This window comes from Oncorhynchus masou, chromosome 1, assembly GCF_036934945.1.
Source record: "Oncorhynchus masou masou isolate Uvic2021 chromosome 1, UVic_Omas_1.1, whole genome shotgun sequence".
In the NCBI taxonomy this organism is placed as follows: domain Eukaryota; kingdom Metazoa; phylum Chordata; class Actinopteri; order Salmoniformes; family Salmonidae; genus Oncorhynchus; species Oncorhynchus masou.
In genome coordinates, this window is record NC_088212.1 from 25,118,511 (window position 1) to 25,137,942 (window position 19,432).

Here is a 19,432-nt window from a genome sequence, read left to right on the forward strand (position 1 = left end):
CAGAGCATTGCTGACATGGGTATGATTTAACAACCTATGAGTTTTATCTTAAACATCTTCTCCTGTGACTCCTATGAACAATGTCAAAGAGGAGGAGTTTGCCTGTCCATCTGCGTTCGGAGTAAGGACATGGTGACAAAAGTTTTGGACGCCGTCGCAATTATAAGAGTGGACTGAAAAAACAAGCAATGGCTAGATCTAAAGCAAGAATATACACGTGTATAGCTTTAACGCTAGTGAGCGCGATTGGGATAATTATTTTATGCACTGCATTCGCCAAGCAAACTTGTACGGAAGGGGTCTTTAGAAGCGCAGCTGTAGCCGCAGACTCGGAAACATGCTCAAAGATTGGACGGTAAGTGCTTACTGCTTATCCGTTTACCCCTAGGTAGGCTTCAGTGGATTATAGTATTGTAGAGGTGGTGTAACTGGTATTCATTTATTTGACAAATGTATTATGGTCAAGTTTTCCAAAAACAAAAATGGCACAGTTGCATAGAGCGTACAATTTAGACTTAATCAAATGTTAGGAATGGACAATCCTTAAAGTCAAAACAGTTCCTCGGGCTTTAACACAGGCAATGTCACTCACTGTTAAATAGCCGAGAAAAGGAGCTGTCCGGTGCGGATATGTATGTATGTGCGTTCGTCAAGTGCAGAGCCACATTTAGTCTTGAGTAGATAAAGTTGAACCCTAATCACTAACTTTGGTTATTCATACGTTAGGATTTACTGCATATCTTGCCTACCAGTTTAATGAAAAATGTGGCCTCCTTCTACCCTCTCATCTGCACTGGTCAGTAGCCTATTAGATAGTACCCCATTATTGAGAAATGTAAATAGGCAGGTTTTTTTTATATTAAACCTTTATTTAACCAGGAAGGGCTCATTGAGATTTGAAATCTATTTTTTTCAAGAGCGTCCTGGCCAAGATAGGCAGCACCAAGTCATTGTTTACTCCATGTGTAACTCTGTGTTGTTGTCTGTTTACACTGCTATGCTTTATCTTGGCCCGGTCGCAGTTGCAAATGAGAACTTGTTCTCAACTAGCCTGCCTACCTGGTTAAATAAAGGTGAAATAAAAAATTACACAATTACAGACAGACTACTTGTAGCTTTTCATGTTATCTAGTAAAAACCATGGAATTCACAAGAGTATAACAAAATCATAAAACAGCAAATTAAAAACATTGCCAGGTCAGGGAATCAGTCTCAAAATCGTTCATCAGTGATTTAAAAGCACCAATCGGGACAAGTTCATCCAGTTTAAAAGTATTTTGTAAGACGTTCCAAGCCGATGGCGCAGAGTACACAAAAGCCCTTTTTACCAAATTCAGTTCGGACATTTGGAACAGTTATCAGGATAATGTCCTGCGAACAAAGAGAGTTACCCACCACATTTCTGAACAATAAAAATGGCCAAATAAAATGGTAGTAAGCCCAAAATGGCTAGTGGTGCGGAAGTGTTTTGCAGTTTGAAATCAATCTTAATGTGCCATGGTAAAGGGTGTCAATTGATCTCCAACACTGAGCGGAAGCATTCATATATAAAATATCCCCATAGTCTAGTAAAGCCGTAAATGTAGCTGATTACTAGCCTCCTTCTGGCTTCAAAAGAAGCCTTATTCCTAAAATAAAATCCCCACTTCAGCTTCAATTCTTTTGAAAGTTGTTGATTATGCAATTTTAAAAGAGAGGCCATCATCAATTAAAATTAAAATATATTTATGAGGTTTGTCTCAATCTCATTGCCCCAACAGGTAGTAATAGGTGAAATGTATATCAGAGATATATTTCTTGCTTTAGAAAACACCATTTGTTTAGTTTTGTCAGTATCGAGAATAAGCTTCAATTGACACAAGGTATGTTGAAAAGCAGTTTGCAAGTTCTGGAAAGCTTTTGTGAGAGACAAGGCACAACAATAAATAACAGGATCATCAGCATAAAAGTGAAGTTGTGCATGTTCCACATTTTTGTCTAAATTATTTATGTAAATAGTGAATAAGAGGGGACCAAGTACAGAGCCCTGGGGTACATCATTACAGACAGACAATTTTAACAGACATGAGCCCATCAAATTGAGTGCACTGAGTTCTATTAGACAGATAGTTAGCAAAGCATGCAACTGCATGCTCCGAAAGACCTACACTCGACAATCTCTGCCTCAGTATAGCATGATCAACTGTATCAAAAGCCTTAGAGAGATCAATAAAAAGTGAGACACAGTGCTGTTTTTTGTCAAGGGCTTCAGGGATATCATTTAAAACCTTCATGGCTGCTGTAATTGTGCTATGCTTCTTCCTGAAGCCTAATTGGTACATTGATAAAGTTAGTATATAAAAACTATTTTAGCTGTTCACTCTCAAGGGTTTCAAGTATTTTCACCAGGGGTGACAGCTTTGAGACTGGCCTATAATTATTTAAAAGAGTTGGATCTCCCCCTTTTTTAAAAGTGGTAGGACAAATGCTGATTTCCATATCTTTGGAATTTCATTACATTCCAGGGTTAAATTGAACAGCTATGTAAGTGGTTCAGCTATGAAATCAGTTGCCAGATTTAAAAAACAGGGATCAAGAAGATCAGGACCTGCAGGCTTTCTCTGATCTAAGGATTTCAGGGCTTTATGTACCTCCTGCACTGAAAATGGCAAAAAGCTAAAGGTTTGACCAGCTCTCGCTGGTTCATCCACACAGGGTTGTACTGAGACAGAGCACTGAATCAAACAGCCTACCAGATGATACAAAGGGCTCATTGAAACAATTCCGTTATCAACTATATAATCGCTGACACAACTCCAGCTATGCAACTACCTTTTTGTGTATCTATGTATTGTCTGACCTTTAAGAAATGAAATGAACATACATTTGCATTCGTTGCTACAGTATATATCCAGTACTTAGCATATTTTACTGAGGCTATACATCTACAGTGAGGTTTGAAGCTATCATATTAATTCAATTATAGCCTACTGGTTCTTAGTATTATTGCACAGTCCACATTGAGACAGACAAATAGCCAGGCTCACTACATGCTATGTAAACCCCCATCCAGAGATATCCTGCAGAGAGGAGGATCAGCAGTAGATGGCGCCATTGCTGCATTACTGTGCACCTCTGTCATAAACCCACAAAGTATGGGCATTGGCGGGGGGTCCATATTCACGGTGATGGACAGTAGCGGTAAGGACACTTCATCCCCCTACTATGAGATACCACACAGACATCCAAATGTTAAAGTCACAGAGGGGGGATAAACACTTTCATGTCATGTACATTTGTTTATTTCGAAGGCAAGGTTAAAATCATCAATTCAAGAGAGACTGTCCCTCAGGAGTTTAAACCTGATCTACTGAGTGGATGCCCACACACCTTCCAAATGATGACAGGTATTTGTAGTGAAAATGAGTGAACATGAACGTTGTCTTTCTTGACTTGTTTTTGTAGTCCAAAAGCCTGTCCTTCTGCTTTACGGTGGGAGCTGTTTTTCTTGTTGTTCGAGCTTTCTTTCCTGTTGGCGTCAAGGTGGGAATTCTGTGGAACTCCAGTAATCCTGGGGCAGCTTGATCTTGCTGATTTAAAGCTGTCTGTCAAGCGACAAGCCGACTATGTTGGTTTATAAGCAAGGATTTTCATTCCTTGGTATAAAGTCCTTATTTAATGATGACATTGAGAGCTAGTACAGTCACATCCAGACCCCAGACTCCTGTTCAGACCTGTTCAGACATGTGAAACGCCCCTGGTACCCTCCTCCATTGGCCTGTTTCATTCATAAAGCCTGCCTCCATTCTGACAGGCTGTCTGCAAATGCCAGCCTGCTTCTGCCTCACAGTGAGAGGAGAACCAGATGGTTTTGCTGCTTCCTTTTGATTTCTACCCTTTTCAATAACATGTGATTTATAAATGCACTGAACAAGACAAAAGGGTCCTGTGGACCTTTAAGCAGCATGTTGCTGTGTGCTGTAAGCCAAGCGCACACACAGTGAACAGCCAGTCAGTTGGCTTTGTTTTTAATACCACTAATCAGGTTGTTATATATACTATGAATTAACATAAACTTTATTGAAAATGTTCATCTTCATTTGTAAACACAAAAAGAGAAATCTTCCGCAAAAGATTATATGTATTACCATGCCAGTCGAAATGTAATGGCTTAGCAAAATCCCTAAAGAAAATCAACTCATGAAAGGCTTAAACAATGTTTACGCCATTCAAAGTTTGTTTTTCAGAATTGTTGTTCATGTTAAAAGGCAAACAACACCAGATTTACTTATACTTATGAAGGTGGACAAACAAGCTATAATCAGTAAGTGATAGCAATCTCAGGGATATAAAATATACCGTGACTGTGACCGAAGACAGTTTCGAGAGAGAAAGAAGTGTCTAGAAAAAAAGTCTGATTTCCCCCACTCCTGGTTCCAGGCAGCCAATGGATTGGTGTCCCTGGAGAGATCCGTGGGTATGAGCAGGCCCACAGGTTGTTTGGGAAACTCCCATGGGCTAGCCTCTTCCATCCCACCATCAAGCTAGCCAGAGAGGGTTTCCCTGTACCCCAGGTCCTGGGCCGCTTTATCCCACTGATCAACACGGATGAGACCCTACCAGTACGGTAAGAACCACCCTGATCTTAAACTCTTAACATTATGGTAAGAGCCACATTGACCCTAAATGACTGGAGGAATCCAACTCATAAAGCCCACCCTAGAGTGAGACAATAAAACGTTATGATGAGTCCCAGATGTGTGGATGTATAACATGAAAAGTATTTCAAGAGTGCAAATGTCAAGCCATCATTCTGTCACCACATTGCAAGAAAATAATATTTGAGCTGTAGTCAGTTGTTTCTAGATAAGAATGGAAACCTGCTGAAGGTTGGAGACACTGTGAAGTTTGAAAAATTGGCTGACACATTGGAGATCATTGCAAACCAAGGGGCAGATGGTTTTTACACTGGGAAAGTAGCAGAGGATTTAATCGGCGACATAAAAGAAGCAGGTACACCAAATTCCATTATTGATAATCACCTCTCTTCCTTATTGTGGCATTGCTTTACAGCAAATATATTTAATTACAAGGAAGCTGCAAGTCTCTAATGCATTCACATTGATCACACCCAAATTATAATGTGCCTGTGGTATGTATAGGCATTTGGAGTGCTGATTAACTCAGCAATATATTTAAATTTATGTTTTTGCTGTCTTGTAACTGTATTTTAGGTGGAACACTATCCATGAAGGACCTGGAATTGTTTAAAGTGACTGTGACAGATGCGTGGACCATTCCTCTAGGAGAGTACCAGATGCACTTCCCCCCGCCCCCATCAGGAGGCGCTATCCTCAGCTTCATCCTCAACATCATGAAAGGTTGGAATTGAATAACATAGTTTTTTTTTCATTATAAGATGGACCCATATAACACTGACATGCTCTTATTTAGAGCATATAAGTCATCGTTAGCTTATTGATACAATATTTGGGTTAACTGAAATTGATTATAAAACGTTTAAGATTGAAGGCATCCTGAGACCAGAAAACTGGCAGAAAACCCACCTCCTTATTACATTTTCCTTATGTCTTTGTCTATAGAATACACCCTAAACTCAGCTTCTCTGATGGGAAAACAAAAGACTCTCACCTACCAACGCTACATCGAAGCATGTAAATTTTCTAACGGACTGAGGAAGTACATCCGTGATCCACACTTCAACTCAGAACCAGTAAGTTCCACAAGACTCCAGGCATATAGGAAATCATGACATAGTATAGGTCAAGACCTGGGTGCTCGTAAATCTTTAATGGTCTAAGTGCTGTTTTATCCCAACAGAGTACTCTCAGGGTCATGTTGAGCCACAAGGGATAATTATGGAGGGTGCAGCATCAGCTATTACTGATGCCAGCTTAGCTGTGCTCCAGTCTGAAATGACTTTCCATCCCTACCATGATCCGATATTCCTATGCTTCTTTCACAAATTGTTCAAAAGATGTCTCATCTCTGCAAACCTGCTAGACCTGAGACATGGCTGTATACACATAGGTGTCTAACTCCATGGGGTCACATGAGTCTGCAGCCATGCCTCAGGGCAAAAACCTGCTTTTCAAATCACTCACACACAAAACAGCAAACCATACATTCTGCATGATAAGATAGGAGGGTGAAATGGGAAGTGGCTAAGTAGAGAGTTGCTACTGTAATGCAATATACAGTATACTGTAACTCCAACCTGCTTGATCAAGGTCTATTTACTTACTTTGTCCAGAGAGCATTGAAGTTCACTGAGCAGCAGTTTGCTGACCACTTCAGGGCCATGATCAGCAGTAATGAGACCCATGATGCTCAGTACTACAACATCGCTCCATACCTGGACACCATGGGCACCACACATGTGTCTGTGATAGCTGAGGATGGAACTGCCGTCTCTGTTACTAGCACTATCAATCACATGTAAGTCAAATGATCTACGCTGTGTAGAATCATAACAATAATCATCATTAGGGCTATGTCAGCAATGTATAATTGTCATTAGCTATGTATAACCATGTAACATTCACAATACACACAATGACTTGTCAAATATCTTTCAATTCACTCAGGTTTGGTTCCAGAGTGTTCTCCCCTAAAACTGGTGTCATCCTCAATAATGAGTTGGCAGATTTCTGTGGGAAAGCAGATCACATTGTTGCAGGTAATGTAACCCCCCCCAAAATATTTCCTAAGTGTTTGTAAGGGTGGCTGTAAAATAAACTGATAGTTTCTTGGACATTTCATTTGCTTTTGTAGCCTCTCCTTGATGATTTGTTTTATGGTTTGGCTTGCAGGTGAGCAGCCTCCCTCCTCCATGTCCCCTGTTGTCCTGCAGTCCAAGTATAAGACTCTGGTGATTGGCGGGTCAGGTGGCAGCATGATCACCACAGGGATGGCCTTGGTAAGTGACCATGGTAACAACTATATTTGATCAACATAAACTTTGTGTAATCAAATAACAAATACCTGAATAACACCAAAACTCACCTAATGTTCATAAATCTACTGTGTGACCAATATTTTACTGTATGTTTTCTAAAACACTCTTGTACCTTAAACACACCGCCATGGTAACATTCACTTTAAGCCCACATACAGTCACAGTATTATCAGTCTTCCTCCTCATGGTCTCGTATGTCTGTCTCTCTCCCAGACCCTCATGAACCACCTGTGGTTTGGGAAGAGTCTGGAGGAGGCCATCGCTGCCCCCGTTGTGTTTGTGGATTCCAAAAACGCACTGAAGTTTGAACCTGACTTTGACAAGGTAACACCACACATCATGGGCACTCAACGATTACAGAAGTATTCAGTTATGTTTCTGAAGAATATTGTTGGTCTTTCACAGATTTACACATCGGAGAAGGTAGTATTCACAGGTTTCCATATACAGTGTTCTCATACTTCATTGTGTCTGTACTCCTGTTCCTAACACTCTCTTCCTCTCTCCCTAAGGCTGTGGTGGAGGATCTGAAGAATTTAGGGCACACAGTGGAAGATCAAAAGTACTTCTACAACGTGGTCAATGCTGTAGAGAAGGACATCGGTTGCATCCAAGCCGTTTCAGATTCCAGAAAGATGGGCAAGGCAGCTGGTTATTAGTCTTCCAGACTGTTGGTCACTGACTCTGGATATATGTAGATAGTATTCCAACTGTCAATATAGAGCTACTGTAGCTATAGCAAAAACATAGTTCTGGTTATGCCTCAGACAAAATGTGATTGTGCAGACAGTATATGCTTCTCATCCCATTTACTACAGTATCAACAGGCAACGTGTTGAACAGCAACCTCTGATATTGAGTCACAAATAGGAGCATACTGTATTTCATTGTAATGTAGAGGATAATTGAATGCTAGATCTGGCCTGTCTTCTCTTCCCCATCCCTTTTTCTAGAACTTACTGGATATTATTCCAGTACTGGAATGTATGTACACTGAACAAAAATAAACACAACAATTTCAAAGATTTTACTGTGTTATAGTTCTTACATGGAAATCAGTCAATTGAAATTATTTCATTAGGCCCTAATCTATGAATTTCACATGAATGGGAGTACATATATCCATCTGTTGGTCACAGATACCTTAAAAAAAAGAAAGGGCAGAAAACCACAATTTGCCTCATGCAGCCAGTGCGACATATTTCTTTTGCGTAGAGTTGATCAGGCTGTTGATTGTGGCCTGTGGAATATTGTCCCACTCTTCTTCAATGGCTGTGCGAAGTTGCTGGATATTGGCAGGAACTGGAACATGCTGTCGTTCACATCGATCCAGAGCATCTCAAATGTGCTCAGTGGGTGACATGTCTGGTGAGTATGCAGGCCATGGAAGAACTGGGACATTTTCAACTTACAGGAATTGTGTACAGATCATTGCGACATGGAGCCGTGCATTATCTTGCTGAAACATGAGGTGATGGCAATGGATTAATGGCACAACAATGGGTCTCAGTATCTCGGCACAGTATCTCTGTGCATTCAAATTGCAATCGATAAAATGCTATGTTCGTTCCATAGCATATGTCTGCCCATAGCATAGCCCCACCACCACGGGGCACTCTGTTCACATCAGCAAACCGCTCGTCAACACGACACAATACAGATCCTTTGCCATCTGCCCGGTACAGTTGAAACCAGGATTAATTCATGAAGAGCACACTTCTCCAGTAGCCATTTAAGGTGAGCATTTGCCCACTGAAGTCGGTTATGATGCCGAACTGCAGTCAGGCCAAGACCTGGTGAGGATGACGAGCACACAGATGAGCTTCCCTGAGACTCTGACAATTTGTGCAGAAATTCTTAAGTTGTGCAAACCCAGTTTCATCAGCTGTCCGGATGGCTGGTCTCAGACGATCCCACAGGGGAAGAAGCCAGGTGTAGAGGTCCTGGCTTGGCATGGCTACACGTGGTCTGCGGTTGTGAGGCAGGTTGGACGTACTGCCAAATTCTCTAAAACTAAGCTTATGTCAGAGAAATTAACATTAAATTATCTGGCAAAAGCTCTGGTGGACATTCCTGGTGTCAGCATGCCAATTACACGCTCCCTAAAAACTTGAGAGATCTGTGGCATTATATTGTGTGACAAAACCGCATATTTTAGTGGCCTTTTATTGTCCCTAGCACAAGGTACAACTTTGTAAGGAGCATACTGTTTAATCAGCTTCTTGATATGCCACACCTGTCACGTAGATGGATTATTCTGCCAAGGAAAAATGCTCACTAACAGGGACGTAAACAAATTTATGCACACAATTTGAGAGAAATAAGCTTTTTGTGTGTATGGCACATTTCTAGGATCTTTTATTTCAGCTCATGAAACATAGGACCAACACTTTACATGTTGCATTTATATTTTTGTTCAGTGTATATGGAAGGAATCTTTTAATACCTGAAATGTTCAAATATGTTGTCTATGCAATATTTTTTATTCTATTTTAGAATTGATGCTGAATTTATTTCTGTTGATGGTTTCGTCAGTTTGATACTTTAGTTATACTTTTCATATTAGTATTATAACATAGGTCTGTTTATTTTACATAGGTTCTGACCTAATGAACGTTTCATATATTTGGTGGTTACAAACTTAACCGGCCCATTGCCAAATGGTCTTTATCTTTTATTCATACACTGTGTGACACCTTTTGTGATGGAAATTCTACCCGTAGCCAATAATGAGGAGAGGCAAAATTCATCAAGGTATTACTTTTATTAAAAGATTTGTTATAACAAGGAGGCTGGTCACCGCACCCCCGCAGGTGGTGGAGTGAGAGCCCCCTGAGTGGAGTTAGCTTCTGGGATATATACCATCTCAGGATAGGTGCAACTTCAGATATGATGTACAATGGTTCCCAACACTATCCCCACACATCCCGTGTCCAGACCTTGGGGCCCCAAATACAAATCACTTGTTTTGTTCAGTACTAAGAACTTAGGACATTTGTTGTCACTAAGTTTCCACCTTGAACTAAGGGAGAGAACAATCTCCCCCTAGGAGGTGACTGACGCACAAACACTGTGGAGACAAGTGATTGGTTCCCCATTATTCACACCATCCCTTCACATGTTTTGCAATAAAGACACACAGGTCACATATGGAAACAATTTTTCCTTCTGACCACCTTTGCCATACTCCCTGCTGATATTCTGCATAGCAACAGCGACATATGATAGATAAGCATGACTTCTCCCCTCTCTGGACCCAATGTGACTGAGGCCCATCTGAGGGAGGAAGTACAGCTGCCAACACCAGAGTCCGAAAGGAAACATTCTAATAACAAGAGTTGCAACAGTTCAATCATATAAGCATATTCTGCAAGACAAGACATCTTAATTATCTTCGTTACTTTTAGTTAAAGAGACTCTCAAGCCCAATGCCTAGGCTTAAAGGATATTTTAGTACACAAGCATTAGTAGTGTTAAACAGAATTTCCCTCACATTCCCCACTTAAGAAACTAAAGTTTCATAAACCTTCAGTTAAAGCCTTACAGCATTAAAATAATCTTAAAACAAAACAATAAAAACCCTTCTGGTGCTCGGCACTGCCATACATGGTAAATAACCTCCGTTGGGCTACTGAATTTAATCCCTTTTTCTACCATCAGCACAGTCGTCTCTACATCAAATATTTTTTATGAAATGACCATTGACTCTGGGACATCTTGCCCTTTAAACACCATCTGCAGTTGCTCCTCTTAAGACAACGTTTACAAACCAAATGGGCCATCAGATCAATTTGGGCCCTGTGCTCAGTGTTTGGATCAATATCAACATAAATGTAATTTGGAAATGGATATTATAAGGGCACAGGGCGAGACCTAGATGCAGATGTTCGAGTCTCTGATATTTATTATAATCTGAGGGGCAGGCAAGAGAATGGTTGTGGACAGGCAAAAAATCATAAAGAGTCTCGGAGGTACAGAGTGGCAGGCAGGCTCGAGGGCAGGCAGATACAGAGTCAAGGTAGGCAAGGGTCAAAACCGGGAAGACTAGCAAAGAAAAGAGGACAGAATAACATGCTAGTTGACTTACAAACCAAGACGAACTGGCAACAGACAAACAGGGAACACAGGAATAAGTACCCAGGGACTAACGGGGAAAACAAGTGACACCTGGAGGTGGGTGGAGACAATCACAAAGACAGGTCAAACAGATCAGGGCGTGACAAATAGGTCAAAAAGATTAGGATCAGTTTCACTCTCAGGCTCAGAGTTCACCCACTCCATTTACCAGAGCATGCTGAGAATAGTGTCAACATCTTTAGCACACAACTTCTTTACCTAAGTCACAATTAAGATAACCCCTCTTGGGTAGGGGGCAGTATTTTTACCTCCGAATGAAAAGCATGCCCAAAGTAAACTGTCTGTTACTCAGGCCCAGAGGCTAGGATATACATATAATTGTTAGATTTGGATATAAAACACTGTAAAGTTTCTAAAACTTTTACAATAATATCTGTGATTGTAACAGAACTGATATGGCAGGCGAAACCCCGAGAACAAACCATCCAGGGAAAAAATAAATTGAGGTCATAGGATTTTCCAATTGGTTTCTTTGTAATACCCTTATTATTAGGAACCTAGTTGCAGTTCCTATAGCTTCCACTAGATGTCAACAGTCTTTAGAAATTGTTCAATGTTTTTCTTTTGAGAAATTAAGAAGTAATGCTTTTCATTTGTAAGTGTCACTCCAGGTGGCTTCTACTGTTTTGGTGCGCGTGAACTGGAACGCGCTTCATGTTGTTTTTATCCGATATTAGAAACACTTTATTCCGTCTTAAATTTGATCGATTATTTACGTTTTAGGGTACCTGAGGTTGGATTAGGAACGTTGTTTGAAATGTTTGGACCAAGTTTACAGGTAACTTATTAGATACTTTGTAGGCATGTTGGGCGAGTTGAAACCGGTGTATTTCTGAATCAAACGCGCCAAATAAATGGACATTTTTGGGACATAATGAAGGACATTATCAAACAAAAGGACCATTTCTGATGTTTCTGGGACATATTGGAGTTACAACAGAATAAGATCTTCAAAGGTAAGGCATTAATTATTTCGCTATTTCTGACTTTTGTGGCGCACCTGCCCAGTTGAAATATGATTTTCATTTGTTTGTATGCGGGGCGCTGTCCTCAGATTATCGCATGGTTTGCTTTCGCCGTAAAGCCTTTTTGAAATCTAACACAGCGGCTGGATTAACAAGAAGTTAAGCTTTATTTTGATGTATAACATATATTTTCAGGAATGTTAAATATTTGAATTTGGTATTTTTGAATTTCACGCTCTGCAATTTCACCAGATGTTGGCCAGGTGGGACGCTACTATCCCACCTGCCCATAAGAAGATAACATCAATCAAAACAATCAATCCATAATACATTAATTGCTTCACTCATGTAGTTATTCTCATACTAAGAACATGCTCAAGTCAAATGGTCAGTTTTCAAAAAATCATTCAGTTTCCAATTATAATCAGAACCCAATAAATTATCCAACCCAAAATTAGAATACAACGCTTCAGTGATTCACATTGGTCCCAGTACTCAAAGTTAAAACCCTTCAATTTAGCACATCGACACTAGCAAAATATACATCTATATAAACATACAGTATAATTATCCATAATTATAGTATTCACTTTCGTATCATGATTATAACCACATATCATTATCCCAATGCATTCTTAATCTAAATGACTACATTTAGCATTGTGTACACCTTTACAATCAACTTGATACCCCAAATTAAAGACAAGCCTATATCAATTCTGGGCATAGTTGTCCACAAAGTTTATCACTAAACTAAGGACTCTGGGACTAAACACCTCCCTCTGCAACTGGATCCTGGACTTCCTGACGGGCCGACCCCAGGTGGTAATAGTAGGCAACAACATGTCTGCCATGCTGATCCTTAACACTGGGGCCCCTCAGGGGTGTGTACATAGTCCCTTCCTGTATTCCCTGTTCACCCACGACTGCGTGGCTAAACACGACTCCAACACCATCATTAAGTTTGCTGACAACACAGCAGCCTGATCACCGACAACGATGAGACTGCCTATAGGGAGGAGGTCAGATAACTGGCAGTGTGGGGCCAGGACAACAACCTCTCCCTCAATGTGAGCAAGACAAAGGAGCTGATTGTGGACTACAGGAAAAGGCGGGCTGAACAGGCCCCCATTAACATTGACAGAGCTGTAGTGGAGCGGGTCGAGAGTTTCAAGAAACGAGGCACAGGTGCAAATAACAACTGGGAACAAGGGAAAACAAAATGGTCAAAAAGCCCAATGGGGGCATCTAGTGGCAAAAACCGGAACAACTGGCCAAATCCTGACATTCTGACTCTGATTTACCACCCCAAGATATTCATGAACAACGTATATTTGCGCCCCTACTGGATGGAAATTACAAATGTAATGGCTGTGCTCAATGCAATGGCACTTATAAATGTAGATCCTTCAAACACCCACAAACAGGGAAATCGATCCCAATAAAAGGTGTTATTACGTGCTCCACTAAGGCAGTTATTTATCTTATAACTTGTCCTTGTGGTAAAAATTATGTAGGTAAAACAAAGCGCGAATTAAAAGTAGGTATCTCAGAGCATCGTAGCACCATTAGGTGTAAAAACTTTACTTATCCAGTTGCGGCCCACTTCTTGGAGGCAGGCCACTCGATTTCGTCTCTGCGTTATATTGGTATCGAACATGTCACCCTCCCTAGGAGAGGGGGTGACCTTGATAATTTATTGTTAAAACGAGAGGCTGCCTGGATCTTCAATTTAAAGACCCTTGCGCTCTTCGGTCTCAACGTAGACTTTGATCTGAAGCCATTCTTGTGATTATTGTGACTTTGCCAATGTAATTGTTTGTAAACTTGAATAGGCAAATTAATCTATGATCGTATGCTATCCATTTGTTTGTATGCTGTTCTTTGTATGACATTTTAATATTTGATTATTAACCAATAATATTAGGCCACTCCTGGCCATGATTACAGACACCTGTGTCGTTTGACACTATATCAACGAGTCATCTCGCAGTGTTTGTGATTATACCCTGATGAAGACAGTTTGGCTGTCGAAACGTTGGTATTAAATTTTTGCATCTGAGCTCTTAGAGTGTGCGGCTCTCTTTTATTTTCAAATCCTGACATTAGCTAAACTATAAAACCCTGTCCTCTGCTGCAAATGTCCCACTACGGACCCAACAGATAGCCTGTTTTAGCCCAGCGGACTAAAACATGACATTAGTTGTCTATCCAAAAACCACCAATACCTAATAACATATTTCCATTCCAATCATTAGAAAGCATTGTTTTCATTTCAGTCCACCCAAACAATATTACTCTATATTTTTAATAGCAACCTCTGCTTCCCACTTATTAAATGTCCATGACTTTTAAATGAACATGTAATGCTCCAAAAAACATGCATCCGCAACCGTTCATAAGGAAAAACTACATTTCGATGGGAGCTAATAGTTCACAATTATAGAGCCTCTTTCTGTCCACAGCATCAATACATTACTTTTGTAGCCTTATATCATCATGCAATAATTACCCATATTTAATGATCAACTTTGATCATGGTCACAGATCTATCGCAATTGCCTATCCGCTATTATTAGAATTCATAAGATTTAGTAATTGTCCCTTCTGATAAGGCTACAGGTTATAAAACAAACGCCTGCTTTAAAAATGTTTTAACAAGCATATCTTCAGTTTATAACCATATCATTAATATTTGATTCAGTGATATAAATTACGACATAATTCCTAGGAGTTATCAAAATCGAACTAAGCAAGCTGGAAACGCGTCTAAGAAAAAACATGGCAATAGTTGAAATCACAATCAGAAATAGTCGGTAACATAGACCCAATGCTATTGAAATGACCATCAAATTCCGCAAATAGCCCAATTATAACCGTCTGTATGTAGTCTTAACATCTGGCACATAATACCGACACAATTGACCAGAAAATAGCCTTAAAGTCAGATCAAGTGTTTCTCCACAGAGATTTCCACATGCGCAAAGTGGATTTATTCACAATCATAGCAGTCCAAAAAATTCAATCGGCATCCATTAACTCAAAACCAGAACTTGCGCCTTGTAATGAAAGCAGATGATCTTTTCTCATGCAACATATTTAAATTACTTTAATACATCACATTAACTCCGCAAATATAATTAGTTTGATGCAAACACTAATTTGGCATTGTATGACGTATAAATTACATCAAGATTCCATCTTAATTCACTGTAATTGTATGTGATGCCGATGTGAAATGGCTAGCTAGTTAGCAGTGGTGCGCGCTAATAGTGTTTCAGTCGGTGACCACACTCACTCTGAGACCTGAAGTAGTTGTTCCCCTTGCTCTGCAAGGGCTGCAGCTTTTGTGGCGCTATGGGTAACGATGCATCGTGAGTGACTGTGGTTGATGTGTGCAGAGGGTCCCTGGTTGGGACAGGAGAGGGACGGAAGCTATACGGGAAAAGGATATATTCAATAAATATAGCAACTCATCTTTAACTGCAAAGAAATACATTTTTCAGGCCTTAAGGGCAGTTTCTCTCAATGTTTTACCTGGATGGAAAAAATCCCATAAGCATTTAGACAGTCATATAATGCTTCAACCTTTTATCAAATGATCCAAAAAAGGGGACCAACTCAGAGAAAAACATGTATTTACTATTTTCCCACCCGACATAGGTCTGGGTGCACAAGTTAGTATATTATTTATCATTTAGTTCCATTATTACTTAATCAAATCTCTAGTAATCGATTATACTCACATACAATTTGTCACGTTTCCACATTTTCACAGAATCCATATATAACGCTAGAATCTTAGGTACTCACATTAATGAATCACTGCATTTCCAACGACTTCCCCTTGCTACATGGCAGCTCTGCAAACACTCCCAGCAGAATCCCAAAAATGTACACTTCCAGAATTATAGACTTGCCCCTACCCCGTGATATTCTATGATGGGCAGTGATGGACGGAACCCCAAGATAACACCATATATCGAAACTTATTATCCATATTTAAATCACAAATTCCAATCTCATATTATGCTAATTTCTACATGTTATTATAGAAACTTCAGATGAACACTTATTTCTACACTCACACAACTCACATATCACATGCACACACACATAGGAACACAAACACACAGGAGAATGAGACAGACGAGGAAAACCCGGTAGTGCTGTTTTTAGATTTCAAAATCTTGGTTTACTTGTAAAGGGTTGCCAATATTACCCTCAGAGTATTGCCTAATCAATGGTCCCGAAACGGGATGTTGTCTCCGCACGGGAATGTTACCTATTGCAACCACTGTGGTACAACTCCTTTTATGTTTACCTAAATATGCAAAACTGCCTAAAGAGTACCTGTGTCTCATATCTAACTATGTAACATGGTCCAAAATTCCAATAACAAAACACTCACAATACCATCTAACAATAGTAACCCAGGGCATGCCTGTTTACCTCATTTACAACAAAACATTTGATCAATTACATACACATTACAAATTTAACTTCACCAAGTCAAATACCCTCGCAAGGAATCACCTGCACTCTGGTCCCTCGTTCAAATACCCTTTAGTAAATGAGCTTTGCCAAGCTGAGTGCACTCGTGCTCTGGTCCTTCACTCCACACCACCTCATCAGATCCTACTGTGATCCAATCAGTACCACGGATCTGGAATCTTAGTATCCCACAACTGGCTACTTATAACAACTATGTCCAAGGATACCTCACTTAAACACACTTATCAATTCTACTCAGTCCTGCTAGTTACTTCAGCTGTGGCCCTCTTAAGGAAGATCTCGCTCCGAGCGTACCCTCAACAGGAGCTTCTACATTACATTTTTTTTTACATTATTTTGTTGACCCTATTGATTAAATGAACCAATCTCACCTCTCTCCTTATGCTATGTTCGGAGGTGGTATCCACCCGCCCCTTCTTCCTTTTGGATCCTTAGGCGGGTCTCAGTCTGCTCCTCCTCAGGAGTGCGGCTTCCCTGGGGTCCCAATTTGGAGCCCCCTGTGCACAGTTTTACCCAGGTCCTCAGGAACGGTCAGAGGGTGGCGATACACCTCCTGGCAAGCTCGCCAAGAATGTGTTGGAAATTCTACTCTTAATCAATAATGAGGAGCGGCTTAATTAATAATCAATCAAGGTATTACTTTTATTAAAATACTTGTAACAGGGAGGCTGGTCGCCCCATCCCCATAGGTGGTGGAGTGAGAGCCCCCTTAATGGAGTTAGCTTCTGGATTATATACTGTACACACACACACACCATCTCAGGGTAGGTCAGGATAGGTGCAACTTCAGATATGATTTACAATGGTTCCAAACACTAACCCCACACATCCCGTGCCAGACCTTGAGCCCCAAATACAAATAACTTGTTTTGTTCAGTACTAAGAACTTAGGACATTTGTTGTCACTTAGTTTCCACCTTGAACTAGGGGAGAGAACAATCTCCCCCTAGGAGGTGACTGACCCACAAACACTGTGGAGACAAGTGATTGGTTCTCCATTACTCACGCCATCCCTTCACATGGTTTGCAATGAAGACACACAGGTCACATATGTAAACTATTTTTCCTTCTGACTTTCTTTGCCATACTCCCTGCTGATATTCTGCATAGCAACAGCGACATGTGATAGATAAGCATGACTACTCCCCTCTCTGGATCCAATGTGACTGAGGCCCATTTGAGGGAGGAAGTACAGCTGCCAACACCAGAGCCCAAAAGGAGACATTCGAATAACAAGAGTTTCAACAGTTCAATCATATAAGCATATTCTGCAGATAAGATATCTTAATTATCTTTACCTTTGTTACTTAGCTTATATGAGTTAGTTAAAGAAACTATCTCAAGCACAATGCCTAGGCTTAAATAAGGATATTTTAGTACACAAGTATTAGTAGGGCTTAACAGAAAATTTTCCTCACACCTTATGAAAACAGTCACTGACCCTTAAATACAGACCACTGTTGGATAGGCATACTGTATGTAATATCTGATTTGTCATGGGAGGGGTATTATATTAGCTGCAGTCTATGAACTTGTAAATGATGGACAGATGTTGAGGTTACACAGAATGTTAATATCAAGTGTCAAATATTATAAGAGCATCCTACTGTTGAAGCCCTGAACAGAACAGTCCTGAAAGCATCGACCTGGTACTCTGTATGCCTGAGGGTGCAGAGGGAAGAGCTGGTCTGCTCCAGTTGTTAGAAACGGAGAGCTGTTGTGTTGTTATTGGGCCTTAATTTTTTACAAATGAAACACTCTGTGAGGAATCAGTAGCCCCGTTTATACCTGCCGCTAACATGCATCCTTTGTACTGATCTTGTCCTGATCTTGCCCGTTTAAAGTTATAATATCTGATCAAAATCAGTTCACAATGCATCTTTTAATTGTCTACACCTGTCTAAAAATGTGAGCACAATCCGAATGATCAGGACAAAAGACGCATGTAGAACCAGGTATAAACAGGGCTAGTCAGTCAGCTGGGCATGTTTCATAAGCATAGCTCATCCCTATTGAGATCTGCTGGGTATTTCCGCTGCTCTGTACCAGATTGTATTAGGAGCTGTCTATCTGTTTGGTTTCTTGCGCTTTTCCTTTTTTCCAGGGTGCTGGAGTATACAGGGGATGGAGCAAGATAATGGGATCAGTAAATGACTCATTGCAGATACAATGCTCTTTCCTGTATCAATTTTTCTAAAGATGAGAAGCCTCTTTTGTTTCTGTTTTGAGTGTCTGATTAGAGCAAGTGCTGTTGATACAAAATATGTTTACTTTAATACTGTAAATTAATCAGAATTCATTCTAATAGATCTTTTGGTATGATTATCATTGCTGGTCCGGAAGTCATTAGAGTAGTAATTGAAGTAAACAATAGATAAATGGCATCGCTGTAAGATTGAAGGGACTTCGATGGCAATTGTAAATCATCATTGTGAATATACACTATATAGTATGTGGACACCCCTTCAAATTAGTGGATTTGGCTATTTCAGTCACACCTGTTGCTGACAGGTGTATAAAATTGAGCACACATTTTGCGATGTATTTTACGACCTTTAAATACATTTTGTGATTCCCTTTTAAAATAATACAGAGGAAGCCTTTAGTCATGAGCTCTGTGAACATAGTAGATACAGCAAATCTGCTCATGTCTTAAAATATTCGCAAACAAGCGAACTAAGACTTTCACATGTATGATGTTTGACTTGCTATGTAAGCAAGACCCAATCTACAAGATGTGGAGTGGGCAATCCTTGACTGTTACAGTGTGTATGTCTGACCTAGATAGAACATGGCATTTGCGACCTGGGAGGTGTGACAGTCACACTGTGCTGTGACCTTATGGGAGCCACCTGGT

The 19,432-nt window shown here is 40.3% G+C and overlaps 1 protein-coding gene across 1 annotated transcript; it reads left to right on the forward strand.

Moving 5' to 3' along the window:
• On the forward strand, window positions 1-7,977 carry ggt5a (gamma-glutamyltransferase 5a). Its single transcript, XM_064966711.1, has 12 exons — window positions 1-355; window positions 3,053-3,180; window positions 3,291-3,386; window positions 4,420-4,606; window positions 4,832-4,992; window positions 5,214-5,360; window positions 5,583-5,713; window positions 6,254-6,438; window positions 6,588-6,679; window positions 6,813-6,919; window positions 7,172-7,282; window positions 7,471-7,977. Exons 1-12 carry the CDS (start codon window positions 189-191, stop codon window positions 7,615-7,617), a joined length of 1,659 nt encoding a protein of 552 aa, XP_064822783.1. The 5' UTR covers window positions 1-188; the 3' UTR covers window positions 7,618-7,977.
• The last annotated feature ends 11,455 nt before the right edge of the window (window positions 7,978-19,432 follow it).

Coding starts and splice junctions, on each gene's coding strand:
- ggt5a (XM_064966711.1), top strand. CDS start 189: ATGGCTAGATCTAAAGCAAGAATATACACGTGTATAGCTTTAACGCTA. Junction 3,181..3,290: donor CACGGTGATGGACAGTAGCG/GTAAGGACACTT, acceptor TTTATTTCGAAG/GCAAGGTTAAAATCATCAAT. Junction 6,680..6,812: donor AGCAGATCACATTGTTGCAG/GTAATGTAACCC, acceptor TTTGGCTTGCAG/GTGAGCAGCCTCCCTCCTCC.